General features: G+C 41.6%; 1 protein-coding gene across 6 annotated transcripts in view; it reads left to right on the forward strand.

The window, feature by feature from the left end:
- Positions 1-27,369, forward strand: part of dcp1a (decapping mRNA 1A) — an 87,866-nt gene that overhangs the window by 29,391 nt on the left and 31,106 nt on the right. For 4 of the 6 annotated variants that reach the window (XM_086001665.1, XM_086001663.1, XM_086001662.1 and 1 more), the window contains 5 exons: positions 1,388-1,454; positions 3,969-4,107; positions 6,311-6,436; positions 7,704-8,420; positions 21,579-21,791. In XM_086001665.1, the coding sequence (XP_085857791.1) occupies positions 1,388-1,454; positions 3,969-4,107; positions 6,311-6,436; positions 7,704-8,420; positions 21,579-21,791 (1,262 nt within the window). Of the gene's footprint in view, positions 1-1,387; positions 1,455-3,968; positions 4,108-6,310; positions 6,437-7,703; positions 8,421-21,235; positions 21,270-21,578; positions 21,792-27,369 lie in introns of those variants that run through there. The other 2 variants (XM_086001664.1, XM_086001668.1) reach the window with 2 other exon arrangements.

A 27,369-nucleotide genomic window follows, 5' to 3' on the forward strand; every position in this document is an offset into this window, starting at 1 on the left:
TGTGGCTTAAGCTCTTGCACAGCCAGATGATCTGCAGCAAAGTAGAAGTGACTTTAAAAATAACTGCTCTAATAAATTGGTGACAACTGATCTATAGTACGGTCCTTGTAATTAAGGAGGTTTTCAGGATTTGATTAAAGCACATTCTAAAATGAACCTTGTGGATTATTTTAAAAGAAAGACATTCTGAATTCCAAGCTGAAGCACATGAAAATATTTTAATTGAAAGTTTCAAGTTTTGCTGCATCCAGATAGCTTGGGAGAAATAAACAGCAAGTCTGTGGTAATGAAAACTGTAATGTAATTCCAAATTTGTATGTGCTCATCAATGGTGCGGGTAGAGCTAATGGTAACCCTTCAGGACTGGTTGCCAGACACAAAATGTGAAATATCAGATATGATAACAGACCAACTGTAGTGAAAATATAGCTAGTGGTTCTCTGAAAGTAATCAGTTCAAAATTTACCATGCTGCCCATTAAGCTATCATTTATGATTACATATCTTTTATATGTCTTTTTAGCAAATATGTAGCTCGGATAAAAGCATGTTGGGCCATTAAGATTATGGTTTTTACACTGAAGGAGTTTAGCAGGGGAGAAATAGTTGTTTACCATCAAATATTAACTGTTCTAATATTTGCATTGCCCTCCTGGACCAGCTAACTTGAGAATGGATTTTTTAAAAACATAATAATAATTCAACTTTATTGTCATTGTACAATGCACAAGTACATGGACAACGAAATGTGATCTTGCAAGCTCCCATGAGTCCAGTACAAATAACATTAACATTAAATGTAAATAGCACCGTCCTGGGAGAAGCAAAGCCGCTGCGTCTGTGCGCGCCGCCATTCCATTTCCACCATTCCTCCTGTCCGACAATCTTCAGCCCAACGCCCGGGCCTGCTCACCAGCCACCCCTCCCGGGGCTCCTTCCGTGACCTTCTCACCAACCGCCCCTCCTCGGGGTAAATGCTCTTAAATTGCTGCGAGTGAAATAGTTTAAAATTGAGTTTTTGTTTTTCCCTTTTTTTGGTCTGATCCCTCCTACTTCCCTGTTTTTAAAGTTGTTTCCTTCCTGCATGCAGCACTATCCACCGAAAAAGGTGGGCAGATGGCTTGCTCCTAGACCTTTACCACTGCTGCTCTTGTTGTGATCACCTAGGTACCCAAGAGCAGCTGGAGAAACTCAAATCTTTTCTGGGAGAAGCACCACAATTGGTGGATCGCAATAAACACCTGATGCAATAATTTTCTGGTATTGTGTGTTGGTAAACCAACTTGTTGCCCATTTGTCTAGTAAACAAGAACAATAATAATAAATTACCAAAGTTGCGAGGTGAAAAAAATTGATAATTGGCTTATTTTTTCTATCTTTTTTGCTAGTGTCCATTTACAGCATCTGGTTTTATGACAAGAATGACTGTCATCGAATTGCACAACTCATGTCAAAGTAAGAATTTGCATACTGTTAAATCAGCTTACTATAAAAACTATAGTTACTGTGCTTTCAGTTTTAAGATTCCATTCCAAAATGAGGTAAAATTGTGGTCAAATTTATATTCAATTGTGTGGGCATTATTGTCAATTTCACAAATCTACAACTAGCTGAAGGAAGTTCAAATTTTAAACTTGTTTGTGAAATTACTGTGTTTTAATCCATTAAATGAAATCTCCTTTATTCTATTCTTCCCCCACCCCTTCTCCATTTTGTAAATTATTGTACTTGTTCCTTTTAAGTTTCCCTGCACCCTGCGAGGGCAGGCAAACATTAACCTGCGCCCATTTAATGTCCATAGAGTAAATAAGAATGGTGATTTACATTCCAGTTGACTTATTGATGCATTATGGATCCTTTGCTCTTACGAAACCTTAATAACATTTAGTCATCGGTGCGATATAATCCCTTTCAAATAGATATCCATTTAGCGATCTTGCCTTACCATGCACTAATTTCTTCCTGCCTATCTGTATATTGTATGGAAACCAGCTGAAGAAATATTAAATGAAAAAAGATGCATAATTTTTTTTCCAGTTTATGTACAAATTAGTTACGGTTAATTTTAAAGTATGTTTTAATATATCCTCGGAGATTTTAAGTTTGGCTATGATGTCATGACATATTTAAGGATGCAGTAGTAGTGTTGGTGCACCTGCTCTCGTGACAGCTGTTGCCTTGTTCATTTAAGTTGTATCAATCAGGAAGGTCAGCAATCTGTCTTTGGCTGCTTTTCTAAGCAGTCCACAGTGAAGTACATTTTTGTATTCGAATTAATATAGATGTGAAAACTTTCTCAATTCGTTTTAGCATAAATGTTTCAGTGTTTTACACTTGGTTTCAGATACTGGCTTGTTGGAAATTCAACTGTTAGGAACCCCCACCCAGCATTTTTTAACTTGTTGCATTAAAAAAAAATGGAAGAGTTTCAGATCCAGAAGTGAATCAGTAAAATAACTGCAGAAAATAAGTTACCAAATAGGCAAACTTGGTACAAGATCTGAATATTCAGTACTTCCTAAAAAAATATATATAATTCTCTGTGCTGAATGGTCTGATGTAACAAACCTTTGAACTTTACTTGTTACAATTACTGATATTAATGTTTCTTGCTGCTCGAGACTGTAAAAGTTCATAAAATGTTATCTACCTCTGGAGTCATGGTGAAATCAATGTTCTGACATTGATGTAAAGCAGAACAGTTGTGGACTATCAGACATTCCTAGACTGGTGGATCTCCCCAAAATGTAATTGTGCAGTTTTAAAGTAAGTGATGCAAATTTTTACCTCAACTGTGAAAACACTGCATTCTATAGCAGTATAAGATTACAATGAAAACATCCTAGAGGTTTTAATTTGGTTGTTGCAAAGCTATAGCACCAGTAGTCCATAAATACTTCTCTGTTGTATAAGCTACAAGCCCCGAAAAATGTTAAAACTTCAAAAAAAATTCTCTCCTCTCAAAGGCTCTGACTCTGCTGGGATAGGAGTTCATTGAGTCTGGCAGCCCTCCCCAAGTGGCAATCTTATATGAACATCTATAGTGAGCATCGGCAAAATGTACAACAAGATGTTCCATTGTTATGTCAAAGTCTCAGGGCACTTTACAAGAGGTAGAGGGGGAAATAGTGTAAGAATTTGAGGGGATGTGTAGACCAAAGATGAGGTCAAGGGGAGGTTTTTAAAAAAGGTAAAAAAGATAGCAAGATGAAGTTATTTTAGGAGTAAATATGAGAGCAGGTGTACTAGCTGCAAGATTGACCTCCAGTAATGGAGTGGAAGGCATCTGGCAGTAATTCACAGCCAGAAATAAAAATGGCGTGGAATCAAGAATGTTCCTCAAGGCCACAGAGGGATTTGAAGATGATCTTGAAAGCAGTTTGCTGGGACACGGAGCCAGTGGAGTTTGTAAGAACGCGAGTAACTGCGTGCCAGATTTTATGCAGGAGAGATTTTGAGCCATAGGATTTTGAACTGACTAAAGTTTGTGAAGTTTGGATGCCAAAGAGAACAGTTTGATGAAAGAATCTAAAAAAAACATTTTAATGAAGGAGAACATGTCAACCCTTGAGGTGCTGAAGACATTGTTGAGGGTTTCAGTTGTGGCTGGCTAAGAAAGGGGAGTAAGCAGGCATTTTTCCTGAGGTGGAAGCAGACAGTTTTCATGACAGACTGGATGTGGGTTTGAAAGTTTTTGGACTCTGGGGAGTATCGCAGTTGAGCCTGATCCTGTTCTTCCCAAATGTCCACAAGTGCACTTCCTAGCATAGGTCTCTGGATAGCGATCATCAGTTGGAATGCCTCTAATTCTCCAGCCTTGTGAAATTTCTGTGGGCCAGCCCAAGCTAAGATAAACTAATTTAACACAGACCAGGGATCAAATTGAGGACTGTCTGATTTGAATTGAATAACATCTATTTACTGGCTTAGGTAAATACTTGGTGTAATACTTGTGCTGCTGCCTCTTAGGGTTGTACAAATGGAGGCTCAGAGAGTCCAGCAAGAATCTCCAGGGAGAACGTCTCCAAACAAGACCAATGGGTACGATGAAGAAAATGCTATTGACATCCTAGACATGCTTAGCAAAGCCAAGGAAGAGTATGAACAAGTAAGGATTTAAACTGTTTTGAATAACAATTATAAGCACTGAATAATGAATGTTGTACTTCTATTTTCTGAAGATGCAAGGTGATCTCTTGAGCATCTCACATAGTATTTAATGAATCTCAGTGTGAGATTGTTACAGATACACTGCTTAACAATAAGTACCAGTAATAAGAATGTGCAGTACTTGTATTCTGCATATTGGTATAGAGATTCATTCCTCCCCTTTTTATAATATTTTGAATTTGCAACAATGAAGGCTAGAAGTGAACTTGTAATTTTCACCTTTCTGAATGATGGACATTCACAGTGTTTCTGTATCCAGATGATGACAGTGTAAAAATAAAACTTCTAAACCTTTGTGTCCATCTACTTGAAAAAGAGCTGAGTATTTCTATTGTGAAAATTCAACAAATGAAGATTAAAACCTGAAGTAATCCTGCCCATATTGAAATGATCCTTGGCCACAATGGCGAATTTACACATTATCTTTGAAAAATCCTTTCCTGAAAAACAAACCAAATATAAAGCACTTCTGTAAATTGTAAACACAAATTAAATTGATTTGAAAATGCTTTCTTGATGAAGGGTTTATCCAGCTTCATGTGGGGAAGCTGGAACCAGTTTTCAGATGTGGTGCAATGATGGACGTAAAAGGCAACTATATCCAAGTACGAATGAATTTGGGGAAAACGGTAGTTGTGTGTGCTGGATTCCATAATGGTGTGTCGTAGAATCATAGAATGATGCAGCATAGAAGGAGGCCCATCGTGCCTGTGCCAGCTCTTTGAAAGAGCTAACCAATTAATTCCACTCCCCTGCTCTTTCCCCATAGCCTAGCAAATTTTTCCTTTTCAGATATTTATCCAATTCCCATTTGAAAGTTATTATTGAATCTGCTTCCACTGCCCTTTCAGGCAGTGCATTCGAGATCACAACAACCTGCTGCGTAATTTTTTTTCCCCTCCTGTTGCCTCTGGCTCTTTTGCCAATTACCTTAAATCTATGTCCTCTAATTACTTACCCTTCTGCCACTGGAAATCATTTCTCCTTACTTACTCTATCAAAATCCTTCAAGATTTTTAACACCTCCATCAAATCTCCCCATAGCCCTCTTTGCTCTAAGGAGAACAGTTTCTCTAGTTTCTCCACCTAAGTAAAGTCTTTCATCTTGGGATTTCTTTGACTTAAGTGTAATTTTTTCTGGGGTCAAATGGCTTTAGAGCCATTGGCAAGTTGGTTTGAAAATGCACCTTATGTTGTTTACAATGGAACCATCTCAGGACACAGCCTGTATTTCAGGGGCATCAACCCTGCAACTCTAGGGACACATATGGCTCCTCACCCCTGGATATCCAGCCTCCAAGCCCAGGCAACTCTGTCCTATTTGTGCTAATGTTTTTCGTTTGCTGCCTTGTCCTGTTTGAATTTTGAGGCTATGTGTAGTGTTTCTGCTGAATCAGGAAACCATGCATTAGTATCAGCATTTTGAAATGTATAAAAGTACAGTAGATGGAAATTTTGTGTGGCCCACAAGGCTCCATGTTACATATCTGTGGCCCATGAATACAAAAGCTTGGACATCCTGTTCGTCACTGGAATGGAATGACATGGAGAAAGATAAAATTGATTGTTATTTTTTGAAAAGTCAAAGGAATTCCTGGTTAAGAGCATTATTTTCTTTTATCAAAAGCTCACACTTTGCATAAAAAGTATTCCTTCCCCCTCCTCCCAGACTTTCCTTTTTAAGACCCGATCAGAGCATTGAGTTGTGTAAGCTGCTTGGCTTGAGTGTTCCCTGCATTTCTGTTCTTTTGACCAGTTAAATACAGTTGAATGCTTCTACTGCTTCAAGGTATATAAATGTTGAAAATAATCAAATTTAGTTTGAATCAGTACTAAATTAAATTTTATGTCTTAAATAAACTGGCATAAATTTTCCTTTGAAAAATTAAGGAGAAATAAAGGAGTTTAGTAGCCATCTAGTGGTGGTGATATGCAATGAAACTAGATACAGGAATTTAAAGTTGAGCATTTGTCCAAGGTTGCTTTTTGTTAGAGCCTTCAGTTTAATCAATATAATTACATTTTGTAGTCTGATACTGGGCTATTAGTTTTCTTGTGGTACTAATTGATATCACTGCAACTGAAATCTTAACAATTGAATGTAATGTTTGACTTTTTAAAAACACACATTTTTCTTTTAGACATGTCAGTTTGGTGATTCAAGTATTTTATCAAGTTCTCCAGGCATACACAGCACTGTAGGCCTAACAGTGAAAACATCATCAACAGATGAACATACCTCTTCTTCAGCACAGCACCACAACAAGGTAGTTTGACTCAGTGATAATTATAACAACAACAACTTGCATTTATATAGCGACTTTAATGTAATAAAACATCCCAAAGTGCATCACAGGAACGTTGCCAAACAAAATTTGACACTGCGCCACATAAGGAAATATTAGGACAGGTGGTCAAAGAGAGAGGTTTTAAGGAGCCTCTTAACGAGGTAAGAGAGGGGGAGAGGTTTAGGGAGGAAATTCCAGAGCTTAGGACCTAGGCAGCTGAAGGCACGGCAGTCAATGGTGGAGCCATGAAAATCGGGGATGCGCAAGAGGCCAGAAGGAGGAACGCAGAGCTTCGGAGGGTTAAAGGACTGGAGGAGGTTACAGAGATCAGGATGAACGAGGTCAGGGATGGATTTGAAAACAAGAATGAGAATTTTACGATCGAGGCATTGCTGAACCGGGAGCCAACATCGATCAGCAATCATGGGCGATGTGTGAATGGGACTTGGTGCAAGTTAGGATTCGGGCAGCAGCATTTTGAATGAGCTCAAATTTACGGAAGGTGCAAGGTGGAAGACCGACCAGGAGTGCGTTGAAATAGTCTAGTCTGGAGGTAAAGGCATGGATGAGGATTTCAGCAGCAGATGAACTGACGCAGAGATGGGTGATGTTACGGAGGTGGAAATAGGCGGTCTTGATGATGGAGAGATCATGGGTCAGAAGCTCGGGTCAGGGTCAAATAGTCTTGTGCAGGCTCAGACAATGGCCAGGGAGAGGGATGGAGTAGTTGGCTAGGGAGCAGAGTTTGTGGCGGGGACCAAAGACACTGGCTTCAGTCTTTCCAATAATTAATTAAAGGAAATTTCTGCTCATCCAATACAATACAAGGGCAGCACGGTGGCATAGTGGTTAGCACTGTTGCCTCACAGCGCCAGAGACCCGGGTTCAAATCCGGCCTCGGGCGACTGTCTGTGTGGAGTTTGCACATTCTCCCCGTGTTTGCGTGGGTTTTCTCCGGGTGCTCCGGTTTCCTCCCACAGTCCAAAGATGTGCGGGTTAGGTTGATTGGCTATGATAAATTGACCCTTAGTGTTAGGGGGATTAAATACAGGGATAGGGTGGGATATGTGTTGGTGTAGGGGTTACGGGGATCAGGTGGGATATGTGTCGGTGCAGGCTTGATGGGCCGAAATGGCCTCTATCTGCATTGTGGGGTTTCTGAGATTCTGTGAATCATCCAGTAATTATAATAGTGAATATGCAAACAAATATTTTAATACTGCCTTTTTTTAATTTCCTCCTCCAGCATATTCTTTCAGGTGCCAAACATTTGACTGTAGAGGAATTATTTGGAACACCTGTTACTAAAGAGCAACTGATGAACCCTAACCAAGAAATGATATCGACATCTCAGCAAGACACCAAATTAAGAAGCCAAACGTTAGTCCTACCGTTAACTTATGAACAGTCAACAGAACTTAAACAATTGGGGAGCCCTGAGAGTCTTCATAACAAAATCAATTTTTCTCGATTAAATTGCCAAGAAGCAACTACACAAATACTAATGACACCGGCTGCACTCCAGAAATCTGATGTTCAAACCAATCGTGTGTACAACATTTGTGCCAGTCCCCTCTTTCAGTCTTCCCTAAATTTTGAAGCTACTTCTAATCAGACCATGCCCGCCATCAGTACCAATGGCCACAGTCAGAGTTTGCAACAAGAAGTCAACACCGTATCACCACTGATGATGTGCCCACTTTCCTCTGAAATAACATGTGCTTCCCAGAACCTGACTCCAGGAAGTAACCAGACTCCGCAGTGTGGCGCCGGTGAAAGAAGCACTTCAGATATTGGATCTCAAGGTCATGAACTGCTTCAGAAACTCAAACTGACACAACAGCATAATCAGCAGCACCAGACTCTCAACAAACCCTCATTAGCTGCAAATTTTTCTCCACTACTTGTAACACCAGAGAGCTTTAAAGAACCAAACATAAAAACCACAGAGGCTTCATTACAGGTACAAACTATTAAAATATTATATCCACTTGTCAATCTCCTATGGTATTGCACTCCAGGAGTCGAGACCAATTTCAGTATTGAAATCATGGAGGATTAGAGGGTGGGGGGTTAATTAGATTAAGGAGGGCAAGGGAGAAGGTAGACAGCAGGAGGGAGAGACAGATGGGAGAGCTAAACTTTCTACATCCCAAAATTTCTCTCTGGGGTGTGGGAGAGACATTTGCAATGACCTAGACCCACATTTCCCTGCTTCCCCCATAATATTTCCTGGGGGTTGGCAGGGAGGGGAGCGTGCTTGTGCTACCAGTCCTTAAACTCATGGTGGGGGGCATTGTGAAGAGATTTACCTCCGCTCCAACAAGGTAGCTAAATATTTATCAGTGGGGGCGGGGGCCCTTACAGCATTCTTCCTCACTGTGCCGGTACCTTTTGCAAAATATTATACATTCTGAACTTGTCATCTCTTGGTTGGTACTGCAACTTCTGGTGATCTTGATGCAGTTATTAACTTGAGTATCCTTTTTGATGGGTCCGGGAACAATTTAGAAAGCACTGCTTGCTTGCCCATGACAAAATTGATTTTTTTTCCTGAGGTGAGGTGAGAGTGACTGCCCTTGACATCAAGGCAGCATTTGACCGAGTGTGGCATCGAGGAGCCCTAGTAAAACTGAAGTCAGTGGAATCGGGGGCGGGGAAACTCCACTGGCTAGAATCATACCTAGCACAAAGGAAGATGGTTGTGGTGCTTGGAGGTCAATCATCACAGCCCCAGGACATCGCTGCATTACCATCGCCGAATCCCCCACCATCAACATCCTGGGGGTCACCATTGACCAGAAACTTAATTGGACCAGCCACATAAATACTGTGGCAACAAGACCAGGTCAGAGGCTAGGTATTCTGCGGCAAGTGTTTCACCTCCTGATTCCCCAAAGCCTTTCCACCATCTACAAGGCACAAGTAAGGAGTGTGATGGAATACTCTCCACTTGCCTGGATGAGTGCAGCTCCAATAACACTCAAGAAGCTCGATACCATCCAGGACAAAAGCAGCCCGCTTGATTAGCACCCCATCCACCACCTTAAACATTCACTCCCTTCACCACCGGCGTACCGTGGCTGCAGTACCTACAAGATGCACTGCAGCAACTCGCCAAGGCTTCTTCGGCAGCACCTCCCAAACCCGCGACCTCTTCCACCTAGAAGGACAAGGGCAGCAGGCACATGGGAACACCACAGCCTCCAAGTTCTCCTCCAAGTCACACACCATCCTGACTTGGAAGTATATCGTCGATCCTTCATCGTCGTTGGGTGAAAATCCTGTAACTCCCTCTCTAACAGCGCTGTGGAAGTACCTTCACCACATGGACTGCAGCGGTTCAAGAAGGTGGCTCACCACCACCTTCTCGAGGGCAATTAAGGATGGGCAATAAATGCTGGCCTTGCCAGCGACGCCCACATCCCATGAACGAATAATTTTTTAAAATCTGGTTCGTTGTAACATTCAGGAGGGGGGAGCCATTTGCTGTGCCTTGATCTGCTAACCCAATATTTCAAGTGGTGCATTGAGCTGGTAGCAAAACTGGGTCTGAGATACAGAATGAACCTGGTGGGATGGGAATTATTCGTCCTGGGTTTGCAAAGATGTTGAACTGGAAGAGAGAAAATGGTGTCCTGGTAATCGGTAAGGACGGTGATTGAGGATTGACATTCCCGGTCGGAGTCAGATGTACGTAGTGGGTTGTGTGAATATCGTTGCGTCCCAATGAGTCTGGTGAGAAAAGTGCATAATTTGGCAGGAGGAGAAGGGAAAATTGTTCTACAACATGGAAGGGGGTGCTCCAGAATTTATTGGGGGCTGAGGCACGGGTAGAGGAGGAAACTGTTAGCATAGGGTCAGTGTTTACAGACAGGCAGCAGAGTCAAAATTCTGAGATTGCATTAATGTGGGGCTGCAAAATTCATGCTGGAGGTAAGGAACAGTATTAGTAAAACCATTGGCCCAGAGTTACCTGGAGTGTGCCTTGTTAATTAGAGTTTTTCCCTCGCCATTCAGCTCAAATTTTTTTCGCTTGGAGTGTGAGCTGATAACTGCACAAGCAATAGAGCAACTGGGACTTGGGCGAACCAATGAGATCTAAATATTGAGAATGAAACCGAGGAACAACAGAGAAGGAAATAGGGGCGATAGTCAAATCAGGTACAGAAAGGGGGAAAGAAAGATTGGATTAAGAAAGAGAAAAAATGTTGCCTTTTAAAAGTCTTTAACAACAATTCACAACCTGCAGGAATGAAACTACACAGTTTCAGTTGTTCCCTTTCTAGGCTGGGGAGGTTGAGTGGCATTGCAGGAACAAGTACCAGCCCTAACTTTCCACGGCGAGTTTAATTGGTAATTAATGCGCAAATGCAGTAATTTCTTAAAACTCACAGGGAAGTTGAGGGCGAGCTACCATTTTCACAAGGCTAACAGTGGAGCAGTGCAAATCGTCCAGCAACTTGTGATGATTTGCAACTCACAGGGTATCTCTTCCTCGCCACAAATTGCTGGATGATTTACACGCTAATAATGGCGTGCACCTTAAACTCACTGTTAGAACATAAGAAGTAGGAGCAGGAGTAGGCCATACGGCCCCTCGGGCCTGATCCGCCATTCAATAGGATCATGGCTGATCCGAACCTAGACTCACGTCCACTTCCCTGCCCGCTCCCCATAACCCTTAATTCCATTATCAGCTAGGAAACTGTCTATTTCCTTTTTAAATTTATTTAATGTCGCAGCTTCCACAGCTCTCTGAGGTAGCAAATTCCATAGATTTACTACCCTCTGAGTGAAGAAGTTTCTCCTCATCTCAGTTTTGAAAGGGCAGCCCCTTATTCTAAGATTATGCCCCCTAGTTCTAGTCTCACCCATCAGTGGAAACATCCTCCCCGCATCCACCCGATCAAGCCCCCTCACAATCTTATATGTTTCAATAAGATCGCCTCTCATTCTTCTGAATTCCAATGAGTAGAGGCCCAACCTACTCAACCTTTCCTCATAAGTCAACCCCCTCATCTCCGGAATCAACCGAGTGAACCTTCTCTGAACTGCCTCGAGAGCAAGTATATCTTTTCTTAAATATGGAAACCAAAACTGTATGCAGTATTCCAGGTGTGGCCTCACCAGTACCCTGTATAACTGAAGCAAGACTTCCCTGCTTTTATACTCCATCCCCCTTGCAATAAAAGCCAAGATTCCATTGGCCTTCCTGATCACCTGCTGTACCTGCATACTAACTTTTTGTGTTTCATGCACCAGGACCCCCAGATCCCTTTGTACTGTAGCACTTTGCAGCTTCTTTCCATTTAGATAATAACTTGCTCTTTGATTTTTTTCTGCCAAAGTGCATAACCTCACACTTTCCAACATTATATTCCATCTGCCAAATTTCTGCCCACTCACTTAGCCTGTCTATGTCCTTTTGCAGATTTTTTATGTCCTCCTCACTCATTGCTTTCCCTCCCATCTTTGTATCGTCGGCAAACTTGGATACTTTGCACTTGGTCCCCTCCTCCAAATCGTTAATATAGATTGTAAAGAGTTGGGGTCCCAGCACTGACCCCTGCGGAACACCGCTAGTTACTGATTGCCAACCCGAGAATGAACCATTTATCCCAACTGTTAGATAGCCAATCTTCCACCCATGCCAGTATATTACCCCCAATCCCGTGATTTCTTATCTTGATCAGTAATCTTTTGTGTGGAACCTTGTCAAATGCCTTTTGGAAGTCCAAATACACTACATCCACTGGTTCCCCTTTATCCACCCTGTTTGTTACGTCCTCAAAGAATTCGAGCAAATTTGTCAAACATGACTTCCCCTTCATAAAACCATGCTGACTCTGTCCGATTAAATTATGCTTATCCAAATGTCCTGTTACTGCTTCCTTAATAATGGACTCCAACATTTTACCAACCACAGATGTTAGGCTAACTGGTCTATAGTTTCCAGCCTTTTGTCTACCTCCCTTTTTAAATAAGGGCGTTACATTAGCAGTTTTCCAATCTGCTTGGACCTTTCCTGAATCCAGGGAGTTTTGGAAAATGACCACCAATGCATCCGCAATCCCTACCGCTACTTCTCTCAAGACCCTAGGATGTAAGCCATCAGGTCCAGGGGATTTATCCGCCTTCAGTCCCATTATCTTACCGAGTACCATCTCCTTAGTGATTGTAATCGTGTTTAGCTCCTCCCCCCCCCCCCCCCCCCCCCTTATAGCCCCCTGTTTGTCCAGTGTTGGGATATTTTTAGTGTCCTCGACTGTAAAGACTGATACAAAATACTTGTTCAGCGTATTTGCCATCTCCATGTTCCCTACTACCAATTTCCCGGTCTCGTCCTCTAAGGGACCAACATTCACTTTAGCCACCCTTTTTCTTTTCATATAACTGTAGAAACTTTTGCTATCTGTTTTTATATTTTTTGCTAGTTTACTTTCATAATCTATCTTCCCTTTCTTAATTAATCTTTTAGTTATTCTTTGCTGGCTTTTAAATGCTTCCCAATCTTCTATCCTCCCACTAGATTTGGCTACTTTATATGCCCTTATTTTCAGTCTGATACTATCCTTTATTACTTTACTTAGCCACGGATGGCTGTCTTTTCTTTTACGCCCCTTTTTCCTCAGTAGAATATATTTTTCTTGAAAGTTGTGAAATATCTCCTTGAATGTACACCACTGTTCCTGTACCGTCTTACACCTTAATCTATTTTCCCAGTCCACTTTAGTCAACTCTGCTCTCATACCTTCACAGTCTCCTTTATTTAAGCTTAGTACGCTGGTTTGAGATCCAACTCTCTCACCCTCCAACTGAATTTGGAATTCAACCATGTTATGGTCACTCATACCAAGGGGATCCTTTACTGGGACATTTTTTATTAATCCTGTCTCATTACACAGGACCAGATCTAAGATTGCCTGCCCCCTGGTTGGGCCAGTAACATACTGCTCAAGGAACCCGTCCCTAATGCACTCTATGAACTCTTCCTCAAGGCTGCCCTGCCCAATTTGATTTGTCCAGTCAATATGAAAGTTAAAATCTCCCATGATTATAGCTGTTCCCTTATTACAAGCCCCAACTATTTCCTGATTTATACTCCGACCAATAGAGTTGCAACTGTTAGGAGGCCTATAGACTATTATGTTGCCAGACAATTCTGGCTTATTGACATTAATGATTCTTTGCAGTAGCTAATCTCAAAATTCTTATTAGACTTGCCTTTTGCCCTCAATTTGAGACTGTGTTGCAGTGGAGTTGCATGCTACAAACCTGATGATTCCAAGTGCAAACATACAGTTCCACTGCAGAGTTTGGAGCTAACATTATATGACAGCATTTACAATGTTAAAAACCTAATCACACCACTACCTACGGCGTAACAGGCAAATGTTGACAATTTTAGAATAGGTTTTTCCCATTGACATATCCTGACAAGTTTTCAATATATTTTGAGATGGAATGTTGCAGCCCACTCAGCATTTATAATCGATGAATAGATTTGTAACCATCTTCCTGTAGATTCCATCCAAAAGTAAATCTTTGGATGAGAGAAGTAAAGACTGTAAAAGCTTCTATAGCGTATGTAAAAGGAAAAGATTAGTAAAAGTAAATGTGGGTCCCTTACAGGCTGAGACAGGAGAAATTACAATGGGGAAAAAGGAAATGGCAGAGAAATTAAACAAATACTTTGTGTCTGTCTTCACGGAAGAAGACGCAAAAAACCTCCCGGAAATAGTGGAAAACCAAGGGTCTAGCATGAATGAGGAACTGAAAGAAATTAGTATTAGTAAAAAAAAAGTACTGGAGAAACTAATCGGACTGAAAGCCAATAAATCCCCTGGACCTGATCGCCTACATCCTAGGGTTTTGAAAGAGGTGGCTATAGAGATAGTGGATGCATTGGTTGTCATCTTCCAAAATTCCATTGATTCTAAAACGGTTCACACAGGTTGGAAGGTGGCAAATGTAACCCCACTATTTAAGAAAGGAGGGAGAGAGAAAAAGGGGAACTACAGATCAGTTAGCCTGACATCAGTAGTAGGGAAAATGCTAGAATCTATTATTAAGGACGTGGTAACAGGGCACATAGAAAATAATAATAGGATTGGGCAGAGTCAGCACAGATTTATGAAAGGGAAATCGTGTTTGACAAATCTGTTCGTTTTTTGAGGTTGTAACTAGCAGAATAGATAAGGGGGAACCAGTGGATGTGGTGTATTTGGATTTTCAGAAGGCATTCGATAAGGTGCCACACAAGAGGTTATTAAACAAAATTAGGGCTCATGGGATTGGGGGTAATATACTAGCATGGATTGAGAATTAGTTAACGGACAGAAAACAGAGAATAAGAATAAATGGGTCATTTTCGGGTTGGCAGGCTGTAACTAGTGAGGTACCGCAAGGATCAGTGCTTGGGCCTCAGCTTTTCACAATCTACATTAATGATTTGGATGAGGGGACCAAATGTAATATATCCAAGTTTGCTGATGATATAAAGCTAGGTGGGAATGTAAGTTGTGAGGAGGATGCAAAGAGGCTTCAAGGGGATGTAGACAGGCTAAGTGAGTGGGCAAGAAAATTGGAAATGGAATAATGTGGAGAAATGTGAAGTTATCCACTTTGGTAGGAAAAATAGAAAAGCAGAGTATTTTTTTAAATAGTGAGAGATTGGGAAATGTTGGTGTTCAGAAGGACCTGGATATCCTTGTACACAAATCACTGGGCAGATGCATGGCAGATGCAGTATAATGTGGATAAATGCGAGGTTATCCACTTTGGTGGCAAAAACAGGAAGGCAGATTATTATCTGAGCGGCAATAGATTGGGAGAAGGGAAAGTGCAATGAGACCTGGGTGTCCTTGTGCACCAGTCGCTGAAGGTAAGCATGCAGGTGCAGCAGGCGGTTAAGAAGGCAAATGGTATGTTGGCCTTCGTAGCGAGAGGATTCGAGTACAGGAACAAGGATGTCTTGCTGCAGTTGTATAGGGCCTTGGTGAGACCACACCTTGAGTAATGTGTGCAGTTTTGGTCGCCTTATCTGAGGAAGGATGTTCTTGCCATGGAGGGAGTGCAGCGAATATTCACCAGACTGATACCTGGGATGGCAGGAATGACGTATGAGGAGAGATTGGGTCGATTGGGCTTATACTCGCTGGAGTTTAGAAGAATGAGAGGGGATCTCATTGAAACTTATAAAATTCTAACAGGACTAGACAGACTAGATGCAGGAAGGATGTTCCCGATGGCGGGGGAGTCCAGAACCAGGGGTCACAGTCTAAAGATAAGGGGTAAGCCATTTAGGACAGAGATGAGGAGGAATTTCTTCACCCAGAAGGTAGTGAACCTGTGGAATTCTCTACCACAGAAGGCAGTTGAGGCTAATTCATTAAATGTATTCAAGAAGGAGTTAGATATATTTCTTAAGGCTAAAGAGATCAAGGGATATGGGGAGAAGGCAGGGACAGGGTACTGAATTTGGATGATCAGCCGTGATCTCATTGAATGGCGGAGCAGGCTCGAGGGGCTGAATGGCCTACTCCTGCTCCTATCTTCTATGAATGGTGTGGAGATGCCGGAGTTGGACTGGGGTGGACAAATGTAAGAAGTCACACAACACCAGGTTATAGTCCAACAGTTTTATTTGAAATCACAAGCTTTTGGAGCGCAGCTCCTTCGTCGGGTGAAGTGGAGAGATGCATAAAGACACAGCTTATATAGTCAAAGAATAATGCCAGATGATTACAGGTAATCTTTCTAACTGCCATTTGTCGCACCTCGGCAGAGAGATAATCACAGCGATCAAAGGTGTGAATGGTGTCCAAACAGGTTAGTCAGGAAAACATTACATCAAAGAACAATGAGGTGGGGTCACAAGGGGTCAAATGTTGCAGATGCTGGGGTCTGTATGAAAAACAAAAAACAGACCCCAGCATCTGCAACATTTGACCCCTTGTGACCCCACCTCATTGTTCTTTGATGTAATGTTTTCCTGACTAACCTGTTTGGACACCATTCACACCTTTGATTGCTGTGATTATCTCTCTGCCGCGGTGCGACAAATGGCAGTTAGAAAGATTACCTGTAATCATCTGGCATTATTCTTTGACTATATAAGCTGTGTCTTTATGCATCTCTCCACTTCACCTGACGAAGGAGCTGTGCTCCGAAAGCTTGTGATTTCAAATAAAACTGTTGGATTATAACCTGGTGTTGTGTGACTTCTTACATTTATCTTCTATGAAAGTTAACATGCAGGTACAGCAAGCAATTAGGAAATCAAATGGTATGTTGGCCTTTATTAGATGATTTGAGTATGAGAGTAAAGATGTCTTACTGCAATTATATAGGGCCCTGGTGAGACCACACCTGGAGTATTGTGTACAGTTTTGGTCTCCTTATCTAAGGAAGGATATACTTGCCATAGAGGAATTGCAACAAAGGTTCACCAGACTGATTCCTGGAATGGATTTGTCCAATGAGGAGAGATTGAGTAGAATAGGCCTATACTCTTTGGAGTTTCGAAGAATGAGAGGTGATCTCATTGAAACATACAAGATTCTTACAGGGCTGGACAGGGTAGATGCAGGGAGGATGTTTCCCCTGGCCGGGGAGTCTAGAACCAGGGGTCACAGTCTCAGAATAAGGGGTCGGCCAGTTAGTCCTGAGATGAGGATAAATTTCTTTACTCAGAGGGTGGTGAATCTTTGGAATTCTCTACCCCAGAGGGCTGTGGAGGCTCAGTCGTTGAGTATATTCAAGACAGAGATTGATAGATTTTTGGATATTAAAGGAATCCAGGGATATGGGGATAGTGCAGGAAAGTGTTCAGGTAGGAGATCAGCCATGATCTTATTGACTGGTGGAGCAGGCTTAAGGGGCCAAATAGCCTACTCCTCCTATTTCTTATATTCTTACAGCTGTGTATGTAGCAATCCCTGGGATGAGAGGGTTGTCCTATGAGGAGTGATTGAGTAGATCGGGCCTATAATCTCGAGTTTAGAAGAATGAGATGTGATCTCATTGAAATATAAGATTCTGAGGGGGATTGACATGGTAGATGATGAGAGGTTGTTTACTCTGGCTGGAGAGTCTAGGACTAAGGGGCATAGTCTCAGGATAACGGGTCGGCCATTTAAAACTGAGAAGAGGAGGAATTTCTTCACTCATAGGGTTGTGAATCTTTGGAATTCTTTACCCCAAAGGGCTGTGGATGCTGATTCATTGTATATTCAAGGCCGAGATAGATAGATTTTTGGACTCTAGGGGAATCAAGGGATGTGGAGTTGAGGTCGATGATCAGCCATGACCTTATTGACTGGCGGAGCAGGCTCGAGGGGCCGTATGGCCTACTCCTGCTCCTAATTCTTATGAGATTATTTGTAAGTATGAATGAATGGGTGGTTTCAAGTAAGTCTGTACAGTGGAATCGGCTGCAGATTGAGCGATGTCCAGTGAGCCCTGAGTACTTTCTTTAAACCCAGTTTTGAACTGCTAGATATGTTCTTAATCAGTGAACATTATTCACTGACCAAAGAGGTCCTGGCCACTTCACAACTTTGCGATCAACAGGCATATTTTCCTATATTTTCGGATGCTCCGGCTGGATATTTGAGGATAGACTTTATGGTGTTTGTTTTGTTAAATATTTTGGGGGGTTCTATGACTGAAATGCACACAAATAACTGGAATGCTCTGGGTGTCAAAGGGGTTATTACATGTGTGATGGTTGGAAAAAGTTGCTCATGCACTGAGGATCATACATGATCAACTAGGTTTTCATATGTCTCTTTAGTGTAGGCGTAAGGTGAAACTGAAAGCAGGTAAATTGTTGCAAGCTGACTACACTCCAAGGGCCCCATTATACCACAGGGTTGCTTCCAATGAGAGCGCCCTAGGCAGCAAGTCTGTAGAATAAATGGCCCCATACTCTTGCCATGAGAGGCAGCAAACCCTACTGGTTTGGGGTTTTATGTGCTACCTCTAACCCAAACTGGCAACAGCACATACTACTTGGGTCTGATTCTTCATTTTGGAGACTGGCTGTGGATAGGCTAACCTGGTTGACTACCCATGCACTTTTAGCACTGCTGGCCTGAATGTCCTTAGGGAAGGTCCATGACCAGACTATTTAGCAGATGCGCAGCTGTACGTGTATGACTTTGGAAAAAATCTGCATATGCAGTTGCTCATTGCTTATACCCCCCCCCCCCCACAATAAAAACAGGGCGGAAGCGGCACAAGTGAAGTAGACATTTCCGTTGGAAGTGGTAAATTCTTTTCAGCAATGCTAAAGTAGCATATATAGTAACTGCAACTTTAGGTTTGCTAGTCACACTCAGAACAATTTTTGAGCGATAAGAAGCCCAAACCCTGGAGATTCTGAAGTCTTCTCTACACCTGTATGAGATAACACAGAATGTTGTTCTCTTTGGGCCTCAAAGAATATAAATTGGTAACCTTATGGTCAAAATTACCTTCCAGTAAATTGGGTTGTTGCATTGAGCTATTGACATGAAAAGAATCTAACTGATTAGATGCAAAGTGGAAGAAACTATACACACAGCACCCTAAATGTTCAGTTTCCTTGTTATCGGGCGCATTGGAAATGATTGCCTAAGCTGTTTAAATTGACTAATGTTCCTATTTCCCTTCTATAATATGGAATAAATGTTAACAACAAAGCTCAGACTGTTGCTGCAATAGAGTATGGACACAACTCAGAGCATTGTCCTCTCCTAGGCTGGCTATATCCAGCTTTTCACTAACTCTCCAGAAAAGAGCGATGACTTTGCTGTTTCTGGGAAAAGTGATCAGATAGACATCATGCAGAGCACCTTTTTAAAACTGACTAGCAAAGCTTTTGAGCCACCCTAGATGTCATCCTTGCAAGCACACCATTCATGATACACCTGGTGAAAAAGCAAGCCAAGCTCCTACCTTTTCTGCAACCTCACTAATTATTTCACTTTAGAAATTACAGTGAGGATTGTGAATTTAAATGTAGCCTAATTGGATGCATAAAGCTGAGAGCATGTAATAGACATAGCTAATTGCTTTTAACCATTTTTTGGGGATGAGGCAATGCCTTGCGTATACTGCTTATGACTGAAAATCTCCCACCCAGGATTTATTTAATGTTAACAGATCTGGGCAGAAGGTAAAATTGAAAAGGCCTTTCAGTCCATCTGCTTTGCCTTTCTGTCATTACACTGATCACTTCAGCTCCCTATCTTAGACTAAAGCCTATATCCTTCCAGTCCCTGATGAAATGGGAATCATTTGACAACCTTATCAGTTTGCATACAACAATTCCACCAGCTGGAGTAAATAGTCTAGGGTTTCTAGTTGCATTGCTTGTTCTTTAATTCATTTATTTACTGACTTTTAATTTATTTTGCATGGGAGAGGGGTTTGAGAAAGAGGATCCATTAGGTGTCATAGTCTAAATTTATTTCAATGCAGAATTTGACTTTGATTGTTACAATATCAAAAAATCTGCATTAATTATCTAATATTAGATGTTTACCTTCACTTTAGCACCTCAGTAAAGTTAGCACACAATTAATCAGTAAATAGTGAAGAAAAGCCTAAAGACTAATACTTTTAAAGGTGCCTTCAATTTAGGCCACACATCATCTTCATCCACCACCTTCTCCCTAACCACCTCACCTGCCACAAACTAAAATGATGAATGGGCTTCACTTGCATCTAGACCGACTTCAACATTGGTTGCAGGCATAGCCCACTTACAGTTAATTTAAGTACTTTGGATGGGCTTTGATGCTGTCCCAGAAATGTCTAAGCAGAGAACAGTTTGTACTAGCACAGTATGATCAGCTAGTAGTGACTTTCCTTTTTTCTAGCATCTCCAGATTGATTTCTAGCCTCTGTCTGCAGCACTGGTTTTGTCCTAAGTGAATGAAACAGCTCCACAATATACCAGTGACATGTTACTGAAGTGACTCTAGATGCAAGAAGGGTTCTGAAATGCCAGACTTGGCAGGAGAGAATTTCCTTTTTTATTTATGTATTTGGGAAGTACTTTATAATGAAAGTCTCCCTTTAACTGATGGTAGCAGCTTGTGTGTCTCGGCACTGAGGACGCTTGGGTATTTCAGACGTGGTGATATGCAGAGAATCATCACATGCTGTTCCTTGTGCAGGAGCACTCCAAGTTTGCTGCAGTGCCAGCTTTTTCATCATCTGAATATATGGGAATGTCACAGTAATAAAGTCATCCTGGCACTGTGCTTTAGTGCACAGAAAAATACTGCGCTAAGCTTTGAGACTTTTATAATCTATATTAATTCGTAAACTTGTCTGTGACAAATATTTTAAATCCCATGCTCCAAGAAAAAGGGCTACGGCAATATATAATTCTGCAATTGTAATTAAAGAAAAACTGGACAAAATCTTAACTGGCAGATCTTAATGATTTATTTGTAACAATACTATCTTAAGCATGTTCTGTAGCTTCTGTACAATTGTATAACATTGTGCAGTGCTTCAGTATATATTAAACAAGTGTAGTTAGTAGACTTCCTCAGGGTGGTGACGCAGAAAATGTCGCACGCAGTACATGTTACAATCTTAATTTTTTTTTCTCCCAGCCTCTGAAATTGGTTGCTGCTGTCGGAACCCATAATTTGGATTACTGCCTTATCTTTGTATTTTTAACACTGCAATTACAAAGGGTTTACTTTAGACCTAATACACTCCTTAAAACACCAGTTTTCACTATATATTTCATGTTTTCATTCATTTCAATAGAATGAACTACAGCTGAGTTTACAAAACAGAACAGGTATGGAAAAAGTTTTAAAAATCAGTTACTGAGACTTTTAGCTTTCATAATCAGACTTTCAGTTTGAGAATATTCAGACCTAATACTCAAATATTCAATCACAATGCAGTATTTTGCTGCGATTCATTTTGTGTTCCAGCTTTGACTCCTAATTAGTATTTCAATGTCTAACCAAATTTTGGCCTATGACCCATGATTTACTAGAAATGAAGATTTCAACAAAGATTTGGGTATAGATTACAGGGTATGTTTACCTTTTCATCTTTGTCGGGCCACCAATTCTACATAACTTTGTGTGTCCTTTTGTAGGTTGTTCTCACACCAACAACCACCTCTTCCGTTGGTCCATCTATGCTTCTGTCTCCCAGTATGTTCAAGCAGTCAACAGGAAATATTTCAGAAACTGAAAGCAAGTATGCTTCAGCCTCCCCTTTAACGTTGGCATCAGAGGCCCGATCTTCACCATTGCTGACTGTTCTGAGTAAGACCCAGCTTCAGGAAACATTAACTCACCTAATAAAGGTAATTCTGCTTCACCAGTTATATAATGCATATACTGTAAGTAAGATAACTTGTTCCTCTGTTTCACTCAGTTGGATATCTGTCTCTTGCATACCTCATCAGGAACCCATGTGACCTTCTCTTGGAAGCCCTACAGCAGTGCCTCCACAGGTAGCCATCATGTGGTTTCTGCCCTATACCCCCTCGATGCTCACTTCAGCTGTCGCCATCTGTTATTGGGCAATATGTTGCATTGCTGCAAAAGTCTAATATCTCCAATGTTGTACTGCACCATATTTCTCATTTTACTGACCTTGAATTTATACTGCTTAAGATTTTGTAATTTTTCTGGGATCTTTGTGTAGGCTTCAAATGTCATTTGTCAGAAAATTTCTGCTGCCTGATTTTTCTGTGCCCTTCAACCACAACTTTGCCTTGTGAAAATTGTGCAATAATTGCAGAGACAGGAATGCCCAAGTAAACATGTCCATGCTGAGATGGCAGACACCAAGTCATTTCAAAAAAGGAAATGCTTTGAACACCAACGCACCAGTACCATTGTTCTGTGTCAGACACTGCGATCCAACCCCCAAGTAATCAGATGGACATTTTCCTTTCTATCTCCATGTTCTTTTGATTCCAAGTTGATGGTCAGGATGTGGGCGAAAAAGCCTAAGGTAGTGTGTTGTCCATAAAAACCATGATTTTTAGATATCATGCTCCTCCCAGAGATATACACTCATTCTCTCAAAAACTAGTTTTGGCACCTGCCTCTGCAGTGGCTAGGCTCACTATTTATCGGCAGAAAATGCAGGGTACAATAAGGGCACAGCAGTCATCATGGGTGACTTTAATCTACATATAGATTGGGCTAACCAAATTAGTAACAATACTGTGGAGGAGGAATTCCTGGAATGTTTAAGGGATGGTTTCCTGGACCAATATGTCAAGGAACCAACCAGAGATCAGGCCATCTTAGACTGGGTATTATGTAATGAGAAAGGATTAATTAGCAATCTTGTTGTACGAGGCCCCTTGGGTCGGAGCGATCATAATATGATCGAATTCTTCATTAAGATGGAGAATGAAGTAGTCGACTCAGAGACTAGGGTCCTAAATTTAAATAAAGGAAACTACGATGGTCTGAGGCGCGAGTTGGGTAGGATTGATTGGGGAATGTCACTCAAAGGGTTGACGGTGGATAGGCAATGGCAAACATTCAAAGACCGCATGGATGAACGACAGAATTTGTTCATCCCAGTTTGGCATAAAAATAAAACAAAAAAGGTGACTCAACCGTGGCTAACGAGGGAAATTAGGGATAGCATAAGATCCAAGGAGAGGACATATAAATTGGCCAGAAAAAGCAGTAAACCTGAGGATTGGGAGCAGTTTAGGATTCAACAAAGGAGGACAAAGGGATTAATTAAGAAAGGGAAAATAGAATATGAGAGTAAGCTTTCAGGGAACATAAAAACTGACTGTAAAAGCTTTTATAGATATGTGAAGAGAAAAAGATTGGTGAAGTCAAGCGTAGGTCCCTTGCAGTCAGAATCAGGGGAATTTATAATGGGAAACAAAGAAATGGCAGACCAATTAAATACATATTTTGGCTCTGTCTTCACAAAGGAGGACACAAATAACCTCCCAGAGATGTCGGGAACATAGGGTCTGATGAAAGGGAGGAACTGAAAGAAATCAGTATTTGTATGGAAATGGTGTTGGGGAAATTGATGGGATTGAAGGCCGATAAATCCCCAGGGCCTGATAATCTACATCCTAGGGTACTTAAGGAAGTGGCCCTAGAAATATTAGATGCATTGCTGATCATCTTCCAGCATTCGATGGAATCTAGAACAGTACCCATGGATTGGAGGGTAGCTAATGTTACCCCACTATTCAAAAAAGGTGGTAGAGAGAAAACGGGGAATTACAGACCGGTAAGCCTGACATCGGTAGTGGGGAAAATGCTAGAGTCCATTATAAAAGATGTAATAGCAGAGCACTTGGAAAACAGTGACCGGATCGGACAAAGTCAACATGGATTTACAAAAGGTAAATCGTGCTTGACTAATCTACTGGAATGTTTTGAGGATGTAACTGGTAAAATAGATAAAAGGGAGAACCAGTGGCTGTGGTGTATTTGGACTTTCAGAAGGCTTTCGATAAGGTCCTGCATAAGAGATTAGCGTGTAAAGTTAAGGCACATGGGATTGGGGGCAAGGTATTGACTTGGATAGAGAACTGGTTGGCAGCCAGAAAGCAAAGAGTTGGAATAAACAGGTCTTTTTCCGAGTGGCAGGCAGTGATTAGTGGGGTACCGCAGGGATCGGTCCTTGGACCCCAGCTATTCACAATATATATTAATGATCTAGACAAGGGAACTAGATGTAATATCTCCAAATTTGCAGACGACACAAAGCTGGATGGGCGTGTGTGCTGTGAGGATGATGCCGAGAAACTCCAGGACGATTTGGACAGGTTGGGTGATTGGGCAAAAGCATGGCAGATGCAATATAATGTGGATAAATGTGAGGTTATCCACTTTGGTAGCAAAAACAGGAAGGCAGATTATTATCTGAATGGCAATAGATTGGGAGAAGGGAAAGTGCAATGAGACCTGGGTGTCCTTGTGCACCAGTCGCTGTAGGTAAGCATGCAGGTGCAGCAGGCGGTTAAGAAGGCAAATGGTATGTTGGCCTTCGTAGCGAGAGGGTTTGAGTACAGGAACAAGGATGTCTTGCTGCAGTTATACAGGGCCTTGGTGAGACCACACCTTGAGTATTGTGTGCAGTTTTGGTCGCCTTATCTGAGGAAGGATGTTCTTGCCATGGAAGGAGTTCAGCGAAGATTCACCAGGCTGATACCTGGGATGGCAGGAATGACATATAAGGAGAGATTGGGTCGATTGGGCTTGTACTCGCTGGAGTATAGAAGAATAAGAGGGGATCTCATTGAAACATAAAATTCTGACAGGACTGGACAGACTAGATGCAGGAAGGATGTTCCCGATGGTCGGGGAGTCCAGAACCAGGGGTCACAGTCTAAGGATAAGGGGTAAGCCATTTAGGACAGAAATGGATGAATTTCTTCGCCCAGAGAGTGGTGAACCTGTGGAATTCTCTACCACAGAAGGCAGTAGAGGCCAATACATTAAATATATTCAAGAAGGAGTTGGATATATTTCTTAAGGCTAAAGGGATCAAGGGGTATGGGGAGAAAGCAGGGACCGGTTACTGAATTTGGACGATCAGCCATGATCGCATTGAATGGCGGAGCAGGCTCGAGGGGCCGAATGGCCTACTCCTGCTCCTATCTTCTATGTTTCTATGAAATATTCAGCCGGTCAGGCAGCATCTGTGGAGAGAAACGTCATCAACCTGAAACGTTAACTCTGTTTCTCTCTCCACAGATGCTGCCCGAGTAATTACAGCATTTTCTGGGGGGTTTTCAGATTTCCAGCAGCCGCAGTATTTTGTTTTTGTATCACTATTTAACGGGACACTTTCTCCCAGCTCGTGTAGTCTGCCCTATTATGAACTTTATCCCAGTTATTTAATCTCCTGAGGAAAAGTTCAGCAAGATTTCTCCCTGCTGTTCTTCCCACATCCCATGTCCCCTGTTAATCAATTAAAATTCCGTAATAGCTACAGGGCTATGGAGAAAGTGGAGACGAATTAGATAGCTCTTTCACAGAGCCAGCATAGGCATGATGGGCCAAATGGCCGCCTCCTGTGCTGTATCATTCTGGTTGCATTCTCTGCTTTGATAGCTAACCCACCTTGACTCTTAAGATACAAGGCTAAGACTGACCACCATCAAGATTCCTATACAGAATGGTGGGACTTCTGGTGGCTAAAGATAGTGCCTTCATTTTATACTGTGCCTCATGAGTCCTAAGGAAAGCAGTGCTTCTGCTGTGTGGGTGATTAAATGAGCTGTCTTCTATTACATATACAGAATGAAGGTTGTAAGGGGAGCAGAAATCATTTCACTCTGATGTATTATTGTCTCAATATTCTTGATAACTTAAATTTGTTTGCCAGAATGCATTGCAATTTCCTACAAGTCTTCAAGAGCAGTGGGTTACTTTGGGAAAGGTACCGTTGGATGACATCTATGAAGCAACCACTTGGACTAACCTGTATACTTTATCGTGAAATTCTGAAAACAAAGTATATGCAGAGTAGCAGTGCAGTATTCTTTAAAATTCTTATGCCCAGTGAAACGAGTCCTTTTTCTTCCCTATGATACAGATAGATAGATTCTCATGATACAGGAAACTTTCTGGTATCCGGCACCGACGGGACCGAGCTGGTGCCGTTAGATCAAAACTGCTGTAGAAACCAACGCTAATGTTAAAACATACGGAGCTCAGAGCTCCATGTGAAGCAACAAACCCTGTTGCTTAGCAACAGCTTCAAAACAGTTGGCGCAGCTTGCAAGCGTCTAGCTGAAGTTGTTGCTTAGCTACAGAGACGCTTGCAGAGCCAGGACTGGCGAAAAGAAGCAACGATAAGAAAAAAAATGATCTGAACCGACTCCTGAATTTTGCCGGTAGATAGAGCTTTCCGGACATTTAACCTCCGGATAAACGAAAGTTTCCTGTACATGGAATATGACCACCGAGGTAAAATTGTCACTTTAAATTTAGCAGTCTCTGCTAATTATGTCACTTTCCTACTCTCTTTTAACTTGTTTGCCAGTGTACAGAACAGTTTTCTTTTCAAGTGTGCATTTCTATTTATATAAATAGCTCTTAAATATTTGGATGCAGATCCAGCGCCAAAACTGCAGTACAAATTGGACAAAGCTATTAGCAAAGCCATCTGGAAAAGTCGGGTGTGGGGTGGTCTCACAGTAAGGGTGGATACGAGATGTAGAGTCAAAGCAGCTGATGAGAATCCATGTCAAAAAAGGTGAATTGTTTTTATAGTTGTAAAGATCTGGTGGCCTGTGATGTATTCACATTTTAATGATTGCAAGAAAGATGACAATTTTCTGAGATTATTTTTAATCATTAAAAATTGTATTGTCTTTGATAAGTCAGTGAACAGCACTACATGCATACAGCTTAAGTAGGCTTATATGGGGCTCTGACTTTCCCCTTGGGAAGGATTAGGTCAGTGCAGTGGGTTTTTAAAAAACTGAATAGATGGCTGCTGTTTCTAATGAGATTTTCTTTGTCATTTAGCTGGAAAGCATGTAGAAAAAGCAAATTGACAGCTTTGTGTATAGCACTACTACATGTCAAGCCATTGTATGTTAAATTGCTGCAAAAATGCTATCTTGGCAGTGGAACTTTTAATATCTCTGTAGATTTTAAACTATAAGTTATGGGCCCTGAATTTCCTGGATCCTACTTGCACAGAAATGGCGCTGAAATTTACGCCAGTTTCTGCACTGATCTTGCCGATGGGAATGTACACCAGAATTTCCTGCAGAGCTCCTTTGCCTACCCAGAAACATAAAAACTGAAGTAAAACAAGTGCAAATGCAACATGACCAATGGGGGGGGGGGGGGGGGGGGGTGGGGGGGGGGGGATTAGGGACTGTGCTGTTGTCTTCTGCCGTGACGTCCCACCCCAGGAGCCTCTTG

The sequence above is a fragment of the Somniosus microcephalus genome, chromosome 11, assembly GCF_052327205.1.
Source record: "Somniosus microcephalus isolate GS21.2 chromosome 11, FLI_Smic_1.0, whole genome shotgun sequence".
Lineage (NCBI taxonomy): Eukaryota > Metazoa > Chordata > Chondrichthyes > Squaliformes > Somniosidae > Somniosus > Somniosus microcephalus.